This window comes from Cnephaeus nilssonii (assembly GCF_951640355.1).
Source record: "Cnephaeus nilssonii genome assembly, chromosome: 22".
Classification (NCBI taxonomy): domain Eukaryota; kingdom Metazoa; phylum Chordata; class Mammalia; order Chiroptera; family Vespertilionidae; genus Cnephaeus; species Cnephaeus nilssonii.
The window spans coordinates 22,122,670-22,138,912 of record NC_137093.1 but is presented as its reverse complement, the minus strand read 5'-3'; the positions used below and the strand labels follow the sequence as shown (position 1 = coordinate 22,138,912).

At 46.2% G+C, this 16,243-nt stretch overlaps 1 protein-coding gene across 1 annotated transcript in view; it reads right to left on the bottom strand.

Moving 5' to 3' along the window:
• Positions 1 to 10,882, bottom strand: part of SVOP (SV2 related protein) — a gene marked incomplete at both ends in the record, with an annotated part of 35,291 nt that extends 24,409 nt beyond the window's left edge. Inside the window, 3 exons of the mRNA XM_079762233.1 lie at positions 687 to 772; positions 2,829 to 2,989; positions 10,848 to 10,882. Coding sequence (XP_079618359.1) covers positions 687 to 772; positions 2,829 to 2,989; positions 10,848 to 10,882 — 282 coding nt within the window. The remainder of the gene's footprint in view (positions 1 to 686; positions 773 to 2,828; positions 2,990 to 10,847) is intronic.
• Between the last annotated feature and the right edge of the window lie 5,361 nt (positions 10,883 to 16,243).

Below are 16,243 nucleotides of genomic sequence, written 5' to 3'. Positions count from 1 at the left end.
AACGAAAGACTAGTTTGTCTTTGGTTTAAAGGTCATTGTTCATGTAGAATTCTCTAGTCTGACCTTATAATATAATCAAACATAGTAGGAAGCCCCAGTCATTAAACATCCTTTATGGGACAGGGTAGACCGAACCAGGGGGCAGAAATGAGAGTCCGGGAGCAGACCCAGGTGGCCGTGGGCAATGGGTGATGCAGGTGGCCTTTCACATTAGTGGGGAAATGAAACATCCATTTTGGGAAATATTTCACTAGGTCGCCCTCTTGCACCATTCCCCAAAATCCATTTCGGTTGTATCCGTGGTCGAGATGCGTTACTTGCAACAGGTAGATGCGGGGATTTTAACAAGAGACCGCGAGCCTCGGGAAGCGAAGGGCTCACCCTCATCTGGGCGTGTTTTTCTAGGGTGAGCTCCGCAGATGACATCACCATCTCCTCGTAGCCCTGAGCCCCCGAGGACTGAGAGCCACTTAATGAGCCAGGAGCTCCCACTCCTCCCCAGCTCCCCCCAAGCGCTGACCTTCGTGACCACCAGGGTCACTCATCAGAACCCTGACTGATTCACGCCAAGGCTCTATGCGGAAAGAGCTGGGTCCTGCCTCGTAGATCATGGAAACCCGGGGGAGCGGCATCAGGAAGGGTTTCTCGGAGGCTGAAAGGGAGGTCCCTGCCCCAGAAATACTTGCCCAAGCCAAGCCGGTGAGAACGGACAGCTTCCATTGGAATTTCCCAAACCCAATGGCTTCCACCGCATCTTCCACCATGAAAGTATCTGGAAAGGAGAAAGGGGGAGGGGAGGACGGAGTCAGGGCATCTTGCAGTTGTCCTAGTGTGGGGGTGTCCGGGGGCAGGGAGGGGTGTCCACAGCCAAGCTCCTTAAACGTAGCACATGCCGCTTCTAGAATTTATCTTCGAAAAACATTACGGCAAGTGTGAAAAGGTACCTTGCTACAAAACCCACGGCAACGTGGTTTACAGAAGGGAAAACTGCCCTGGCCAGTGTGGCTCCATGGTTAGAGCGTCGGCCCGAGCACCGAAGGGTCGCGGGTTCCATTCCCGGTCAAGGGCAAGTACCTGGGTTGCAGGTTCGATCCCTGGCCCTGGAGCACGCTCTCTCCCTCCCTCCCTCCCTTCCTCTCTCTCTCTCCTTTCCTTTTCTCTCTTTCTAAAAATTAATAAAGTAGTTTTTAAAGTTTTTAATTGAATTGAACAATAAAAATATTAAAGGATCCTGCTGGTGGCCCTTCTGTGGGCTGCCTCTCAGGCTCTCAACAGTCCCTGCTGGCAACTGCCAATTTTGGGGAATTTCAATCATGGGCCCCTTAACGTCAGCCATATGTTCTCCAGAAGTGTGAGCTGATGTTTATCACTCCAGCAGGTTCTGTGTTTTTTTTTCCAGCAAAAATATTGAGGAGACAGCAGCGCGAGTCCTATGACGTCGTCAACAATATGAAGAGTAACGATGACAGAAGGGTGTTCACCATGTGCCAGGCGCTGCGCGAGGAGCTTGGCGTGCATTCTCTCCTTTAGTCCCTGTCACAACGATTGGCTAAGGCCCGGTCTTAGCCTCCTGTACAGAGGAGGAAGTGGGCGTTCCCATGTCACTCAGCTGGCACACAGTAGATCTGGGAGTTGAGCTCAGACCAGCCTCTGCTCCTAATCACTGCCTCTCCTCTCCCCAGTCCTGGCCTCCTTAGCTCTGCCAACAAACAGGCCTTGGGGCCAAGCCATTCCTCCTCTCTCCTGTTGGGAATCTGGGGCCTCTCAGGAATGCGTGGGATGTTTGGTGATGAGGGGAGACCAGATCCCACAGCGCCACCTCAGGTCTCTGGGTTTGCCCAGCTCTGCTCAGAGGCAGCCCAAGGTCCTGGGTAGGAGTGGATTCCCAGGTCAGATCATCGGGGTGTAAATCCAGCAGGGGCTGATTTCTAGCTGTGTGACGATGGCAAGATACTTAACCTTTCCGTGCTTCAGTTGCCTCTTCTGCAAAGAAGGGGAAGATGATCGTAATAGTTCTAATTAGAAATGTTGTGCAGATTACACAAGTAATTCGAATAAAGTGCCTCCAACAGTGCCTGGCACAGAGTAAATCCTCAGCTAATGTCAGCTGTTCCCATCACTATTATCATCATCACCACCACCACCTTCATCATCACCACCTTCATCATCATCACAATCAACATCATCACCACCACCATCATCACTATTATTATCACCATCACCACCTTCATCATCATCACCACTATCATAATCATCACCATCATCATCAACACATCATCAATACACTATCACCACCACCATCACCACCACCACCATCATCACAATCACCATCATCATTGTAGCCATCATCACCACCATCGTCATCACCATCATCATCACCACATCATCAATACACTATCACCATCATCACCACCACCACCATCGTCATCACCATCATCACATCATCAATACACTATATCACCATCATCACCACCACCATCATCATCACCATCACCATCATCATCATCACATCATCAATACACTATCACCATCATCATCACCATCATCATCATCATCATCACCATCACCAACCCCATTGTTGTGCTGTCCTCAGCTAAGTGCTATGCAATGATGCTGGTGGCAGGGATTGTGATGTAGCCCTTCCTGCTGAAGTAAGTAAGCCATGTAGGTTCAGCTCACACTTTCAGTATCACCCCCGTGCCCTCGGGGCCCTCCTACTTGCCTCTTCCCGAGATCCCTCTGAGAGTGCCACCTGGGGAGGCAACCCAGGCACCTCAGAGCCCCTGACTGTGGCCTGGGCTGATGCCCCAAAGGCAGGGCCCCCTCACCGTCGGTGGGATTGGCAAACTCCTTGGGCACAGCTGCCCCATCGTCTAGTTCGACCGCCTGTAGGCCCGTGCGGACCCCTTCGATCTGGACCTCATGCTCTCCCGAAGCCGTGTCGTCCTCTGACCTGGCACTCTCGCCCGTGCGACGAAATTTCACCACCCTGGAGGACAGAGCAAAGCTGGTCATGAAGGCTGGAACTCTCCCTCAACAGCCTTGCTGCACAGCTCTTGTGCCCAAGACAGGTGAAAGGCTTTTTTTTCACAGCCAGGGGAGTTGGGTGGGTAGGAGGTTGGCATTTCTATTGAGTTGGCCTGTGGAGGCTGACACCTTCCGAAGTCGTGCACCAGGGCTGCCATATATGGCTGCACAGGTTTGGCACTGCACAGCTCCAATGGGGCTCTAGTCACATGGTAGGCTATGGGAACGGGGAGAGCTTTATTCTAGACTTTAATAGTTTGCGAGCTTGTGTGTTTCAGAATTTAGACTCATCTCTCTGTAGCAGAGAGAACCATGTGGTCACCTAAGGTTACATGATGCCCACAAGAAGTTGCCTACATGGTGGGTTTTTTTTAAGTGGATGCCAATTTTTTTTTTAATTGAAAGAATTCACATGAAAAGCAAGACTTCTGATGTCTCTTACAACAGTAAGATAGCTGGCCATCTGGGGCCCCTATCTCTCTAAGGCGGTGGTCGGCAAGCTCATGAGTCCACAGAGCCAAATATCAACAGTACAATGATTGAAATTTCTTTTGAGAGCCCAATTTTTTAAACTTAAACTCTATAGGTAGGTATATTGTTATTAACTTAATTAGGGTACGCCTAAGCTGGCCTTTGCTAAAAACTCAAGGGGCCCAAGAGCCGCATGTGGCTCGCGAGCCGCGGTTTGCCGACCACTGCTCTCAAGGAATAGTACGGCAAGATCTGGGCAGGGTCCCTGTAGCTGAGACATTTCCACTCTGCAACCCACGGAGTCAGGGGTGGTGTGAAATGGGTTCCAGGAAGGGAGTCTCTGTCCCCCAGAAGCAACCCCAAAATAAGAACATCAACAGCCCCCCTAAGTACCTATCTGTACAAGACGAACACGTCGATACGTATTAGACAAAGGAAGGGCATGAACATTCACGCACATTATCACTTCGTCTTCAGGGACGAAGGAAAGGTCCGCGGGTCACCCTCGACGCTGAGGATAGCATCCGAGAAGGACATGGCTATGAGGCCCGGAAATCTTCCTGGACTACGGCTTTGATCGCATCCTCTCCTCAAGGGCCGCCTGGGGGTCCTCCCTCCGGTCGGTGACTGATAGCAACCTCTGCAACCTTTCTGGAAGGCAACCCGTGACAGCTTTCAACAGGTAACATGCTCTGTGCGCCCGCCTAGGATGGCGGTGCCGGCAGTTCATTGTCGGGATAGAGTCCCCGCGGTCGGCAAACCGCGGCTCGCGAGCCACATGCGGCTCTTGGGCCCCTGGAGTGTGGCTCTTCCACAAAATACCACGGCCTGGGCGAGTCTATGTTGAAGAAGTGGCGTTAGAAGAAGTTTAAGTTTTAAAAATTTGGCTCTCCAAAGAAATTTCGATCGTTGTCCTGTTGATATTCGGCTCTGTTGACTCATGAGTTTGCCGACCCCTGGGATAGACCCAAGCAGGCGACGATTCACCGCCCACATAACGGCCGCTGGGGATTCTCAGCGTGCCGCGTGTCAGGCCCAGGGTGTGCACTTGCCATCGATGATCTTATGTCACCTTCGCTTTCACTGTCCCCAAGTTCCGGATGAGGACGCTGGAGCACGGAAGGGCTGGGAGCTCGCCCAAGGCCCCACAGAGGGTGTGGAAGCCAGGCTTTGGCAACGCCACCTGCCCTCCCGGCGTCCCCACTGGCAGCCTCTCCTGGTGCTCTTCTCCTCGGAAGCTCACAGGCTGTTTGCAGCCTTGCATGTGATAATTATTCTCTAAATGTGATAAGTACGAACAAAACCCAGAAACAATCACCGGGAGAGGAGGAACCACAGAGATTATGGCACAGCCACTTAAGGAAACGTCTTAGAAACTGTTTGTAAGTTGATCTGTAGCACAATAGCCAAAGACAAAAACAACTGTGGTCTAAAAAGGCAGGGAATTCTGACGCGTTCTACGACACGGATGAACTTCGAAGACGTTACACTAGGTGAAATAAGCCTACACACCAGGACGAATATTGTGCACCTATATGAGGGGGCCAAAAAGAGTCAAATTCACAGAGATAGAAAGCAGGTGCTGGAGGGAGGGGGAGTGGGAGAGTTAGTGTTTAATGGGTACAGAGTTTCAGTTGGGGAAGATGAAAAAATTCTGGAGAATGGACAGTGGTGATGGTTACACAATGTGAATGTACTTAATGCCACTGTACATTTACTAGTAAAATGATCAAAATGGTCAAGTTTATGTAATGCATATTGTATCACAAAAAACACACATGCATAGACATGCACACAAGTTGATCTGTAAGAGCCAGCAGGAAAAAAACTGTTGGGCTCATTATTAAATATGCTAGAATATGGTCCCGTGATCTAGGTCCTTGCCATGAAGACTTGAGTGTGGCCCTAACCGGTTTGGCTCAGTGGATAGAGCGTCGGCCTGTGGACTGAAGGGTCCCCGGTTCCATTCCAGTCAAGGGCATGTACCTTGGTTGCGGGCGCATCCCCAGTAGGGGGTTTGCAGGAGGCAGCTGATGGATGTTTCTCTCTCATTGATATTTCTAACTCTCTATCTCTTTCCCTTCCTCTCTGTAAAAAATCAATAAAATATATTTAAAAAAAGAAAAAAAAAAAAAGAATGGATTCTTAAAAAAAAAAAAAAAAAAGACCTGAGTGTGGTCGCCAACCAGAGGCCCAGTGTCCCCTAGGGCAGCGGTTGTCAATCGGCGGTCCATGGACCACTGGTGGTCCGTGAGGTCTGAAGGTTGGCGACCACTGCCCCAGGAGATTATTAGAATTGCAGTCTGGAGCCCTGACCCAGGCCTTACTAAGACAGCATCTGCACTTTAACCAGGTCCCCAGGCAACGCGTGCAGGGCTATGTCTGAGAAGTGCTGCTGTGGATTATTTAAACTCCTACAGCCGAGAGTGTCTGGAAGGAGGAGTAGCATTGAAGACCGGTTGCTTCTGGGGAGGACTGGATGGAAATGAGGAGTTGCTAGGGAAAGGAAATAGTCTTTACTTTTATTTTGGACCCCTCTGTAATGGTTGCATTTTTGAACCTGGGCATCTGTACATTAATAATAAATATACAGCCCTGACCGGTTTGGCTCAGTGGATAGAGCGTCGGCCTGCGGACTCAAGGGTCCCAGGTTCGATTCCGGTCAAGGGCATGTACCTTGGTTGTGGGCACATCCCCAGTAGGGGGTGTCCAGGAGACAGCTGATCGATGTTTCTCTCCCATTGATGTTTCTGACTCTCTATGCCTCTCCCTTTCTCTCTGTAAAAAAATCAATAAAAAATATATTTTGAAAAAATAATAATAAATATACATAACAATAGCGACTCTCTACAGAGCTCTTGCTGATCCGGCAGCACCTGCTGAGCATGTTACGTCTGTGAAATAGGAACGATGACGGGCATGCAGGACCGTCGTGAAGTTTCACTGAGCCTGATGACTGGGCGGTGGCAGGCAATGAGTCAGTATGAGCTTCCCTCCCACCCGGCTTCACTCAGGCCACCTTTTGGCCTTGACCATGGAGTACGTTGACCTTCGCGGGATGTGACCTTGAGAAAGTGGCTTAGCTCCCTGCATTTTTAAACCAGGATCTGCTCACAGTCCTCCTCTGGCAAAAACACAAGAAGCCTGGGCAGCTGTATTTATGCACACATTATTTATTTACGAACACTTGTTTTAAAGCAGACATAACAGGGGACCTTTGACATTAAATTAGACTCAGAAAGCCGGGCCACATTTTGAATGGGTCGGGTTTCTAAAAGTATGTATCGAATACACGAGCCAAGACTTCCCAAGAGAGAAAAAAGAAATATGAAAGAAAATAGCAGTGACATATGTTAAATACATGAGGGCTTCCAAGCAGGCTGGCTCATAACTCCCTGGCATTTGTGGGGTATAGATAGCATATAATTCACCAAAATAGTTGGGAACATTTATTTTACATAATTTTGCCGTTTAAAGGAGAGAAGAGCTTGAGGAACTAGCTGTCAACAGTCAAGATCTTGTTTGTACCGTCATGAAATTCATTCACCTCGTGCCTTAAGTTAGGGTCTGAGACTTGATTATTAGGGTATTTTAGACAAGGAAGTGTTTTTTTCTTTTCTTTTCTCTTTCCATCTGAGTTTCTGGACTTCTATCCCCTGAGATCATGAAGCTATCAGACTGAAAGCTACCAGACTACCCCTCTACAGCAGTGGTTCTCAACCCGTGGGTCAAGAGCCTAAGACCATCAGATATTTACATTACGATTCATAACAGTAGCAAAATTACAGTTATGAAGTAGCAACGAAAATAATTTTATGGTTGGGGGTCACCACAACATGAGGAACTATATTAAAGGGTCGCGGCATTAGAAAGGTTGAGAACCACTGCCTTAGAGTGAAGTTAGCTACCAAGTGTTGGAAATAATGAGGCCTGAGTGGCTTTGAACTTGAGGTTGTAAAAGGCTTTGGTGGGTTAACCTTGAGGCTCCCTGTGCTATCCCTACTTTTTGCCGGAAGTGGGTGACAGTGAACCATTTCTCCTTGGTCAGTGCTACAAGGGACTGGTTTTTCAAATTTCACATATTTTATTTATAAATTATATTTATAATATGTATTATATTATAAAAGTTATTTCACATACTAATGACATGATTTACGTTTAAAGCGTTTTTATTATTTTGTTTAAATCCTCATCTGAGGATATTTTTCCATTGATTTTTAGAGAAAGTGGAAGAGAGGGGGAAAGAGAGAGAAACATCGATGTCAGAGAAACACATCCATTGGTTGCCTCTTGCAAGAGTCCTGACCAGGGCCCAGGCCGGGGAGGAGCCTGCAACCAAGGTACATGCCCTCGACCAGAATCGAACCTGGGACCCTTCAGTCAGCAGGCTGACGCTCTATCCACTGAGCCAAACCGGCTAGGGCCATGTTTAAATTTAAATAGCCACATGGAGCTAGTGATTACTGTATTATATATTGCAGCTCTAGGTTAGAAACTTCTCTTATTTAGTTGTAGAGTCTCTTGTATCAAGGATGGCGCCCAACTAAATTGAATAAATGAATAAATGAATCAACCAATCCATCCATCAATCAATGTAGTCTGCAAAACTTGCTTTCAAGAAATCATCCTAGAAAGGAGAGACCCAGAAAAGTCTAACTTGCACAAGGGCACACAATAAGGCCGAACTAGATTAAAAAATCCCAGCCTCCGGAACGTCCTGGAACATGGTCTTGAGCCTGAGTGGACAGCAGGTGAAAAGCACAGGTTGTTCGTGGTCTCAAATGAACCATCCTGGAGCTATGTGAAGGAGCCCCAAGTGCAAGGAAGGACTGTTTTCTTAGGCACCCTCATCCCCTTTCCCCGTCCCCTGACCCGTAAACTACTTAGTGGCTTATTATCCATTAACACTTGGCCTCCCGTGGGACCGAGCCTATTCCGAACCCCACGCTTGCCAACCCTCTAGAAGGCACTCTGATTTTTTAAACCGTGTTGCTCTCAGGAACTCTGCTACCTGCAATCTGTGGATAACATACACAGGGTGTGGCTTAAGTCCATCTCAGTCGTGACTTGTATCCCACGCAGATTCACGTGGCTGTTCCTTTTATTTGTTTTAAATAAACGGAGGTCGACACATTTCAGGGCTAATTTTGACTCCATTCAAATGTAATTTGGGGTGTTCAGAGGACAATCTTTGGAAGTCCAACCTAAGAAGTCTATACTGCTTTTATCAATGATCTTTCAGATGTAATAATAATAGTTAATGTGGGTTGAATGTTTGGTGTCTGTCAGGTATGTAGCACACATTGTCTCACTTTAGCTTCACAATAACCCCAAGAACCAAGTACAGTTGTGACCCCCATTTTATGGCCAGGGAACCTCAGAATCAGAAAGGTTAAGTCACTTGCTCAAAGTCACATAACCAGGAAGTGGCAGAGTCAGGATCGGAACCCAAGACAACCTTACTCAATAGCCAATGCTCTTAACCAGTACACAATTTGGTCTCTCTATTAGATATCATATATATTAGATATTATATATATGTACATATATATATATATATATATATATATATATATATATATACATAAAATATAAGAAAAAATAATCAAGAAACATAAAACTGGAGTTTGGGAAGAGAGAGACTTACTTTTAATTCTTGTGCTTCTTTTTTGAACTTGCCCTATATATAGATGATATAGTACTTTATCTTATATAGTAACATAAAATGAATTATTTTTTAAATTTAAAGAAGTAAAAGCCTCCTATTATTTTACTTTTTTTATTTTTTTATTAAGGAAGGACTTGTCATGATAGTGTCCTGCTTGCATACCAGTAAATTAACTATACATGAATCTTTGAGTAACTTGCAAGGTTCACATGCTTTGACATTATTTAAAAATTTATCCCAGTAAAACAGCAGCTCCAGTATGAATCGTATTGTTATTGTGAGGACCAAATTTCATATTTCAGTCTCTAAATTATTTTTTTTTCAATTTGGGATAACAGGTTGGCTTTGAACATGATACTAATTTTCAATGGAAGTGGTGTGTTTTCCTTGACAGATTTGCACTCAGATAGGTGCACTGTTATGTATTCAGACATCGACCTTTGGCTATGATAACTGAGCATCCTTCAGCATTTGTGAAAGAATGCTGTGTTACATAAGCTATGCTATTTGTGGATCAATTAACGAAAGCCTAAAAGTAACATTCGAATTAATTAAACATTGGAAATGAAAATTAATTTTACGCTGATTGAGAAGTAAATATTGCAATATCCTTCAGGACTCGGAGCCTCAGAGAGCTGTGTCAGTCACACTAAAAGTCACTTGGGAGAATTCCTCAGTGGCTTAGCGAGAGAAAAAAAAATGTTCAGGTCGAGAAAATACACACACACCAACAATATTGTATCCTTCCCAACAAATCCGAATGGTGTCTACTGCTACCATCCAAATGGCCAGTGCTTCTGAAAATTAAAACAACAGTCCCCCTTCGTGTTCTTTTTAATGCCCACCTCATACTCTTGGGATTTGCTTAAGAAATCACCGACGGCTTATGGTAGGAGACATCCCTAAGCCCCCCTCTGCAAGGCCCCTGTCCTTTCCTTTGCTTGGTTGTATTTCCCCAAAGGTCTCAGAACAAATTTGGTATCGCTTTAAAAATGCCCATCCGCTAAGCCGTGTATTGCTGATGTTCCCAAGGAAAGCTGTGGACAGTGAGTCTCACTCGAGCTGTGACAAAAACCTCCCATTCAGAAGGAGGCAAGAGGTTTCAGCCAGGGTGCACAGCCCTCTCATTCACACACTTCATCCACAACCCGGCTTGGCCCTGGCCTCCCCTCTAGGAAGGCACCTTAGCTTTTCAGACACCAGTTTCCAACATCAGTCATCACCCCCTTCCAGCTTCCAGAAAACCTTGCAGAAAAATTAGGAATTTCACAGCACAGGAGAAGGTCTGGAAAGACTCCCCCCTCCCACCCCCATGTCATTGCATGGACTCATACATTCAGTCCACATTTCACAACCGTGGCAAATGCTTTCTTAAAACACAGACCTCAAAATCCCTTTAGGACGGAGAGCAATTAAGAGGGGAAGCATAACACCCTGTAGATTCCCCCATAAGATTCTGACGGATCTGAAGGGGAAAAAATAAAAATAAAAAATCGAACTGAGTCAGATACAGAGGCTGGGCTCCTGGGGTAGGAAAATGGCTTTTCTCCTCCAGGCCTAATTCTCTCCTCCTGAAACAGTTCCCTTTAAATTCAAGAAGCCACGCAGCGATGCCCCCCTGCAGGGCTTCATATTTGCAAGGAAAGCCGGCCTGCCTCTCACTCGCCCCCCTGCTACTCACGGCAGCTGCCTGAGCTGGAATAAGTCCTCCTCCATGTCCGCGCTGCGCCAGGACGAGCCCTTCTCATGGCCCTTACATGGTGGTGGTGGTGGTGGTGGATGACGAGCGATCGGGGTTTCAGCACCGGGGCGCCGGACAGCTCCCACGCCGCTTCCTCCCTCTGGCGGCAGCTGTTTCGGGGGAGGCAGCCGCCTGGGGACCAGCCCACGAGACAAAGCCTCCGCCGCCGGGAGACCGCGGCGAGAGTGGGCGGAGAGGAGGGGGCGGAGGGCAGAGCAAGCTGTGCGGGGAGAGGGGGCGGGGAGAGCCCTTCTGGTTAGAAGAATTTACTGGCTCTCTGTGGCTGGTGGGCTTTTATTGGGGTGCCCATAGGGCACACCCGCCTGTGAAATGGCTGTCGAGGTACCCATGAGCCCTCCTGTGTATATGTTTATCTGTAGGGATTCATGAACGTGATGGGTATACTATTCTTCAAGCGCAGGCTGCTATAACAAATGCAGAATAGGGAAAAAAAATTAATTTGTTCATGCATTAAAGAACGGTTTATTGAGCACCTACTATAATAGGCACTGGGCATAGGAGAGAGATCCAGTTAGACATGCCATGGTCATCAGGAGCTGAAGGTCTAGTGAAATGAATCAAGAAAAAAAAAAAAAAAAGTAAGGCAAGTGTGAGAAGGCCACATATCGCTCATTCATTTACCCAACAAGCATTATGACCTGATTTCTACAGCCCTGACTATATGGCATGCGAATGATATCTCAATAAAGCTGTCCTTTTTATTAAAAAGTACTTTTTAAATTTGTTTCCAATTTTTCCAACATTGAAACAGAGAGATTTTTTTATGTAATAGGATTGTGAGCTTCTTGGGTAAGGGGTAGGGGGACAGCATTTCACTCCTGGGTCTTCCTTTCTCTCTGGCCACTAGCAACCTGGGCCCCAAAACAGTCTGCTCCATACTGTCCACGCTGCAGCCAGAGCAAACTTTGCACGTTTATATTTTCTGCCTGCTCTCTGGGGACTCCTACGCTCCACCCCTGAACACTGGGAGAAGAATACTTAGTATATAACAGGCATTGAAAATATGTCTTAGAGAAGTAAATTACTCTATAATGTGTTGATTCACTTATAAAATACCATGTTTTCTTGTCTTTCTTAAAAATGTGGGTGTGTTTTTCTAAAGCAATTGTTTCTTACTTTTGAGCATGGGTCAGCATCCCCCAACGGGCTTGTTAACACACAGGTAGCTGAGCCCCATTCGGAGTTTCTAATTCAGCAGATCTGGGGAGAGGCCTGCGTTTGCATTTGTAACAGGGTCCCAGGTGATGCTGCTGCTGCTGAGAATTGAGGATCCCTGTTCTAAAGTTACATCTGGATGACATTATCAGCCAAGAAAAACATGGCTCGCGTTGTTATACCTCTGATCTTTGAGACATCCTTGGGCAGATAGGAATATTATAAAGGCAGTTGCCTCCAGCTAACCACATTATCCATCTGTCCGGGAAATGAGGGCATGCCAAAAGCCAGATGGGTTTTATTTCACGGAGGTATAAAGCACCATCATTTCCCCCTTCAGATTCTTTTTTTTATAAAGTGAACATCTTAAAATAGAGGCTGGAGCCCCAGCCAGGTTGCCCAGTTGTTTGGAGCATCATCCTGTACACCAAAAATGTCGTGGGTTTGATTCCTGGTGAGGGCACATACCTCAGTTGTGGTTCAATCTCCTGTTGGGCACGTACAGGAGACAACCAGTGAGACGTCTCTCTCTCTCTATCTTTTTTTTTCTCTCTCTCTCTCTTGCCCCCGCCCCTCTTCAATAAAAAACATATCCTCAGCCCTAGCCAGTTTGGCTCAGTGGATAGAACGCTGGCCTGCGGACTGAATGGTCCCAGGTTCTATTCTGGTCAAGGGCACATACCCGGGTTGTGGGCTCGATTCCCAGTGGGGGGCATGCAGGAGGCAGCTGGTCAATGAGTCTCTCTCATCATTGATGTTTCTATCTCTTCCTCTCCCTTCCTCTCTCTGAAATCAATAAAAATATATTTTAAAAAAACATATCCTCAGATGAATATTTAAAAAAATTTTAAATAGAGGCTGGAATAGAGCCTGACAAGTTGCCCCTTAGCCTGAAATACTGAATATAAAAGGCATGTGCTATGTACAAGCGTTTCTCCAATCTACTGAGTTTTAGACCCTATTTTGTATCAAGACAATATTCTACTACTTATAAAAATGGCACTTAATTTTAAAAGGTAATCCCATGGATTTAAATACATAAAGAGATTTATCCTTTTTTTTTTGAGAACTGACATTGGATAAAAGACCAAAAGGGAAAACTCAGACTTTGGTGGTGGGATGGCACTGCCACCTGGAGTCACTCCCAGGTCCCTGGGATTGTGCTGGGAAGTGTAAGTACCTCCTGACTTACCGCAGGAGCCAGCAGAAAGGGGAGGCTTGGTTAGGAGATTAAGCCCTTGTTTGAAATGTCAAGGCATCCTGGCCCGGTGGGTCAGTTGGTTGGAGTGTTGTGCACCAACACTTCTGACACCAGATGTGTGTGGTTTTACCCCCACACAAACAAGTCTCTGTGACATCAGCTGCGTGTCCTACAATTTAAATACACACACACACACACACTGAGTGGCCAGATTATTATGATCTCTGAACACATAATAATCTGGCCACTTAGTGTATATCCTATATAATAAAAGGCTAATATGCAAATTGTCCCCTTGACCAGGAGTTCTACCAGCAGGCAGGTAGAACTACCAACGGCCAACTGCCCATGTCTCCTCCCCCTGGCCAGGCTGGCCAGACCCTACCCATGCACGAATTCATGCACCAGGCCTCTAATACACACACACACACACACACACACACACACACACACACACATACATTGAGTGGCCAGATTATTATACATTCAGAGATCATAATAATCTGGCCACTCAGTGTATATATTTTATTGATTTCAGAGAGGAAAGGAGAGGGAGAGAGAAACATCGACTGGTTGCCTCCTGCATGCCCCCTACCCATAACCCAGGCATGTGCCCTGACCGGGAATCGAACCGTGATCTCTTGGGTCATAGGTTGACACTCAACCACTGAGCCACACCGGCCAGGCTGGGTGTTCTACAATTTAAGTCCGTTCTGATACTATCTACCTGGAGATAATGTCATATCCAATCGATCACGGGCTTAGTTTCACAAGACAGCTCCCACCCACTTCAGATGCCAATGTCCAGCCGTAGGTCCTCAGGTGACTCACAACTTCTGTCTGATTTGGCTACAAATTGGAGGTTCCATGATTTTCTCCTCAAGTTTGATTAATTTGCTGGAGTTGTTCAGGGAAACTTCCCTAAAACTCAGGGAAATACTTAGGGAACACTACAGGGAAGCATCTGTATCCTTTATCATATCCTTTAATTAACTTAATGTAATTTACCAGTTAATTACATGTACCATTTAATTAAAGGACATGATAAAGGACACAGATGAACAGCCAGGTAAAGAGATACATAGGATGAGATCGGGGAGGGTCCTGAGTGTGCAGGAGGCTCTGCCCCCATGGAGTTGGGGTGTCACCCTCCTGATGTGGATGTCTTTGCTAGCCTGGAAGCTCTCCATATCCCTATTATTTTGATTCCTACCTATCTGGAGGAAAATATAGAACAATGATAACTTTTTTAAATATTAAAAAGATGCCCAGCCGGTGTGGCTCAGTGGTTGTGCGTCGACCCATGGACCAGGAGGGCCACCAGTTGCATTCCCGGTCAAGGCACATACCTGGGTTGCAGGCTCGATCCCCAGTGTGGGGCATGCAGGAGGCAGCCGATCGATGATTATCTCTTATCATTGATGTTTCTATCTCCCTCTCCCCCTCCCTCTCCCTTCCTCTCTGAAATCAATAAAAATATATTAAAACATATTAAAAAGATACTTAATTGAATTCTAGATCTTTCTTGTGACTTTGTGTCACACCCTGATCACAGTTTCTGAGCTCTTCCTGCTGACACACAGGAGAGCAGAAGAGGGAGTGAAGAAGGAATACAGAGCGATCCTTCTCTCTCCCTAGGACACTCACTCCCCTGGGGCCAGGAAGAAGACTTCTGAATCAGATTTGAGTTTTAAATTAAAAAAATAAAGAGAACACTAATATATCTATGGAAAGGAGATGAGGAGTCTCTAAACATAGATATAAAAATTGCATTACAAGGGCCCTACTCCATGGTGTGAAAGGGAGAGGTCCAACTTAGTACACATGAGGGCAGCTGGGAAAATGCTGCTTTTGGTGTTTAACCCTCAGGAGCTGAGGGTCCTGAATAAACCATTTGCCCGCAGAATCATCCCAGCAGCTGAAAGAGCTCTAAGACTCTAAATCAGGGGTCCTCAAACTTTTTAAACAGGGGGTCAGTTCACTGTCCCTCAGACCGTTGGAGGGCCAGACTATAGTTTAAAAAAAAACTATGAACAAATTCCTATGCACACTGCACATATCTTATTTTGAAGTAAAAAAACAAAACGGCAAAAACACCCGCATGGTGGCCCGCGGGCCGTAGTTTGAGGACGCCTGCTCTAAATCGTGTCTGTGTGCTCGCCCTTGGTGCTGCACACCCTTGATCTGCGGATAGATGTTAGAGCAGGCCCTGCTGGTTCCTGGCTGCGGCATTATTGCCATCATTAGTAATATATCCTTAATAATAAGAACATCGGTTAGTTAAGGACAGCCATACCCCTACTGGTTAGAGGAGCAGCAAGGGCCAGACTGGAGGAGATATTCACTTCATGAATGCAAAGTACTGTTATTACTCATGTGGCTGTTGCAAGAATTAAATCGAGATAAGGCATGCAAAGTGCTCAAAAATACTTGTGAGTTGATTGGCTGTGGATACTCTATGTTATTTAAACTAGTCTGCAATGTAGAGTTCTAAGTAGATCTGTGGATAGGATGGTAAGGTATTCACTCAAGAGGCTAAAGTAGGGGTTCTCTCCTGGCGGTGTGACTCAGTGGTTGAGCGTCGACCCAGGAAACAAGAGGTCACCAGTTTGATTCCTGGTCAGGGCACAAGTCTGGGTTGCGGGCTTAATCCCTAGTAGGGGGCATGCAGGAGGCAGCTGATCAATTAAATTTCTCCCTCATCAATGTTTCCATAGCTCTATTCCTCTCCCTTCCTCTCTCTCTAAAAATCAATTTTTCAAAACCATTTAAAGTAGAGGTTCTGCAAGTATATTTGCAGAACCCCTTCTTGGAACCCCCTTCAGGTGGTTATTGAAGTAAAAACTATTTTCATGGTAACATATTATTTGCCTTTCCCACTCCCATTCACTCATGGTTGTACCCTGGAATTTTCCAGAAGCTACACAAAATTCGATGAGGTCATGGCTCTGATGTCTAA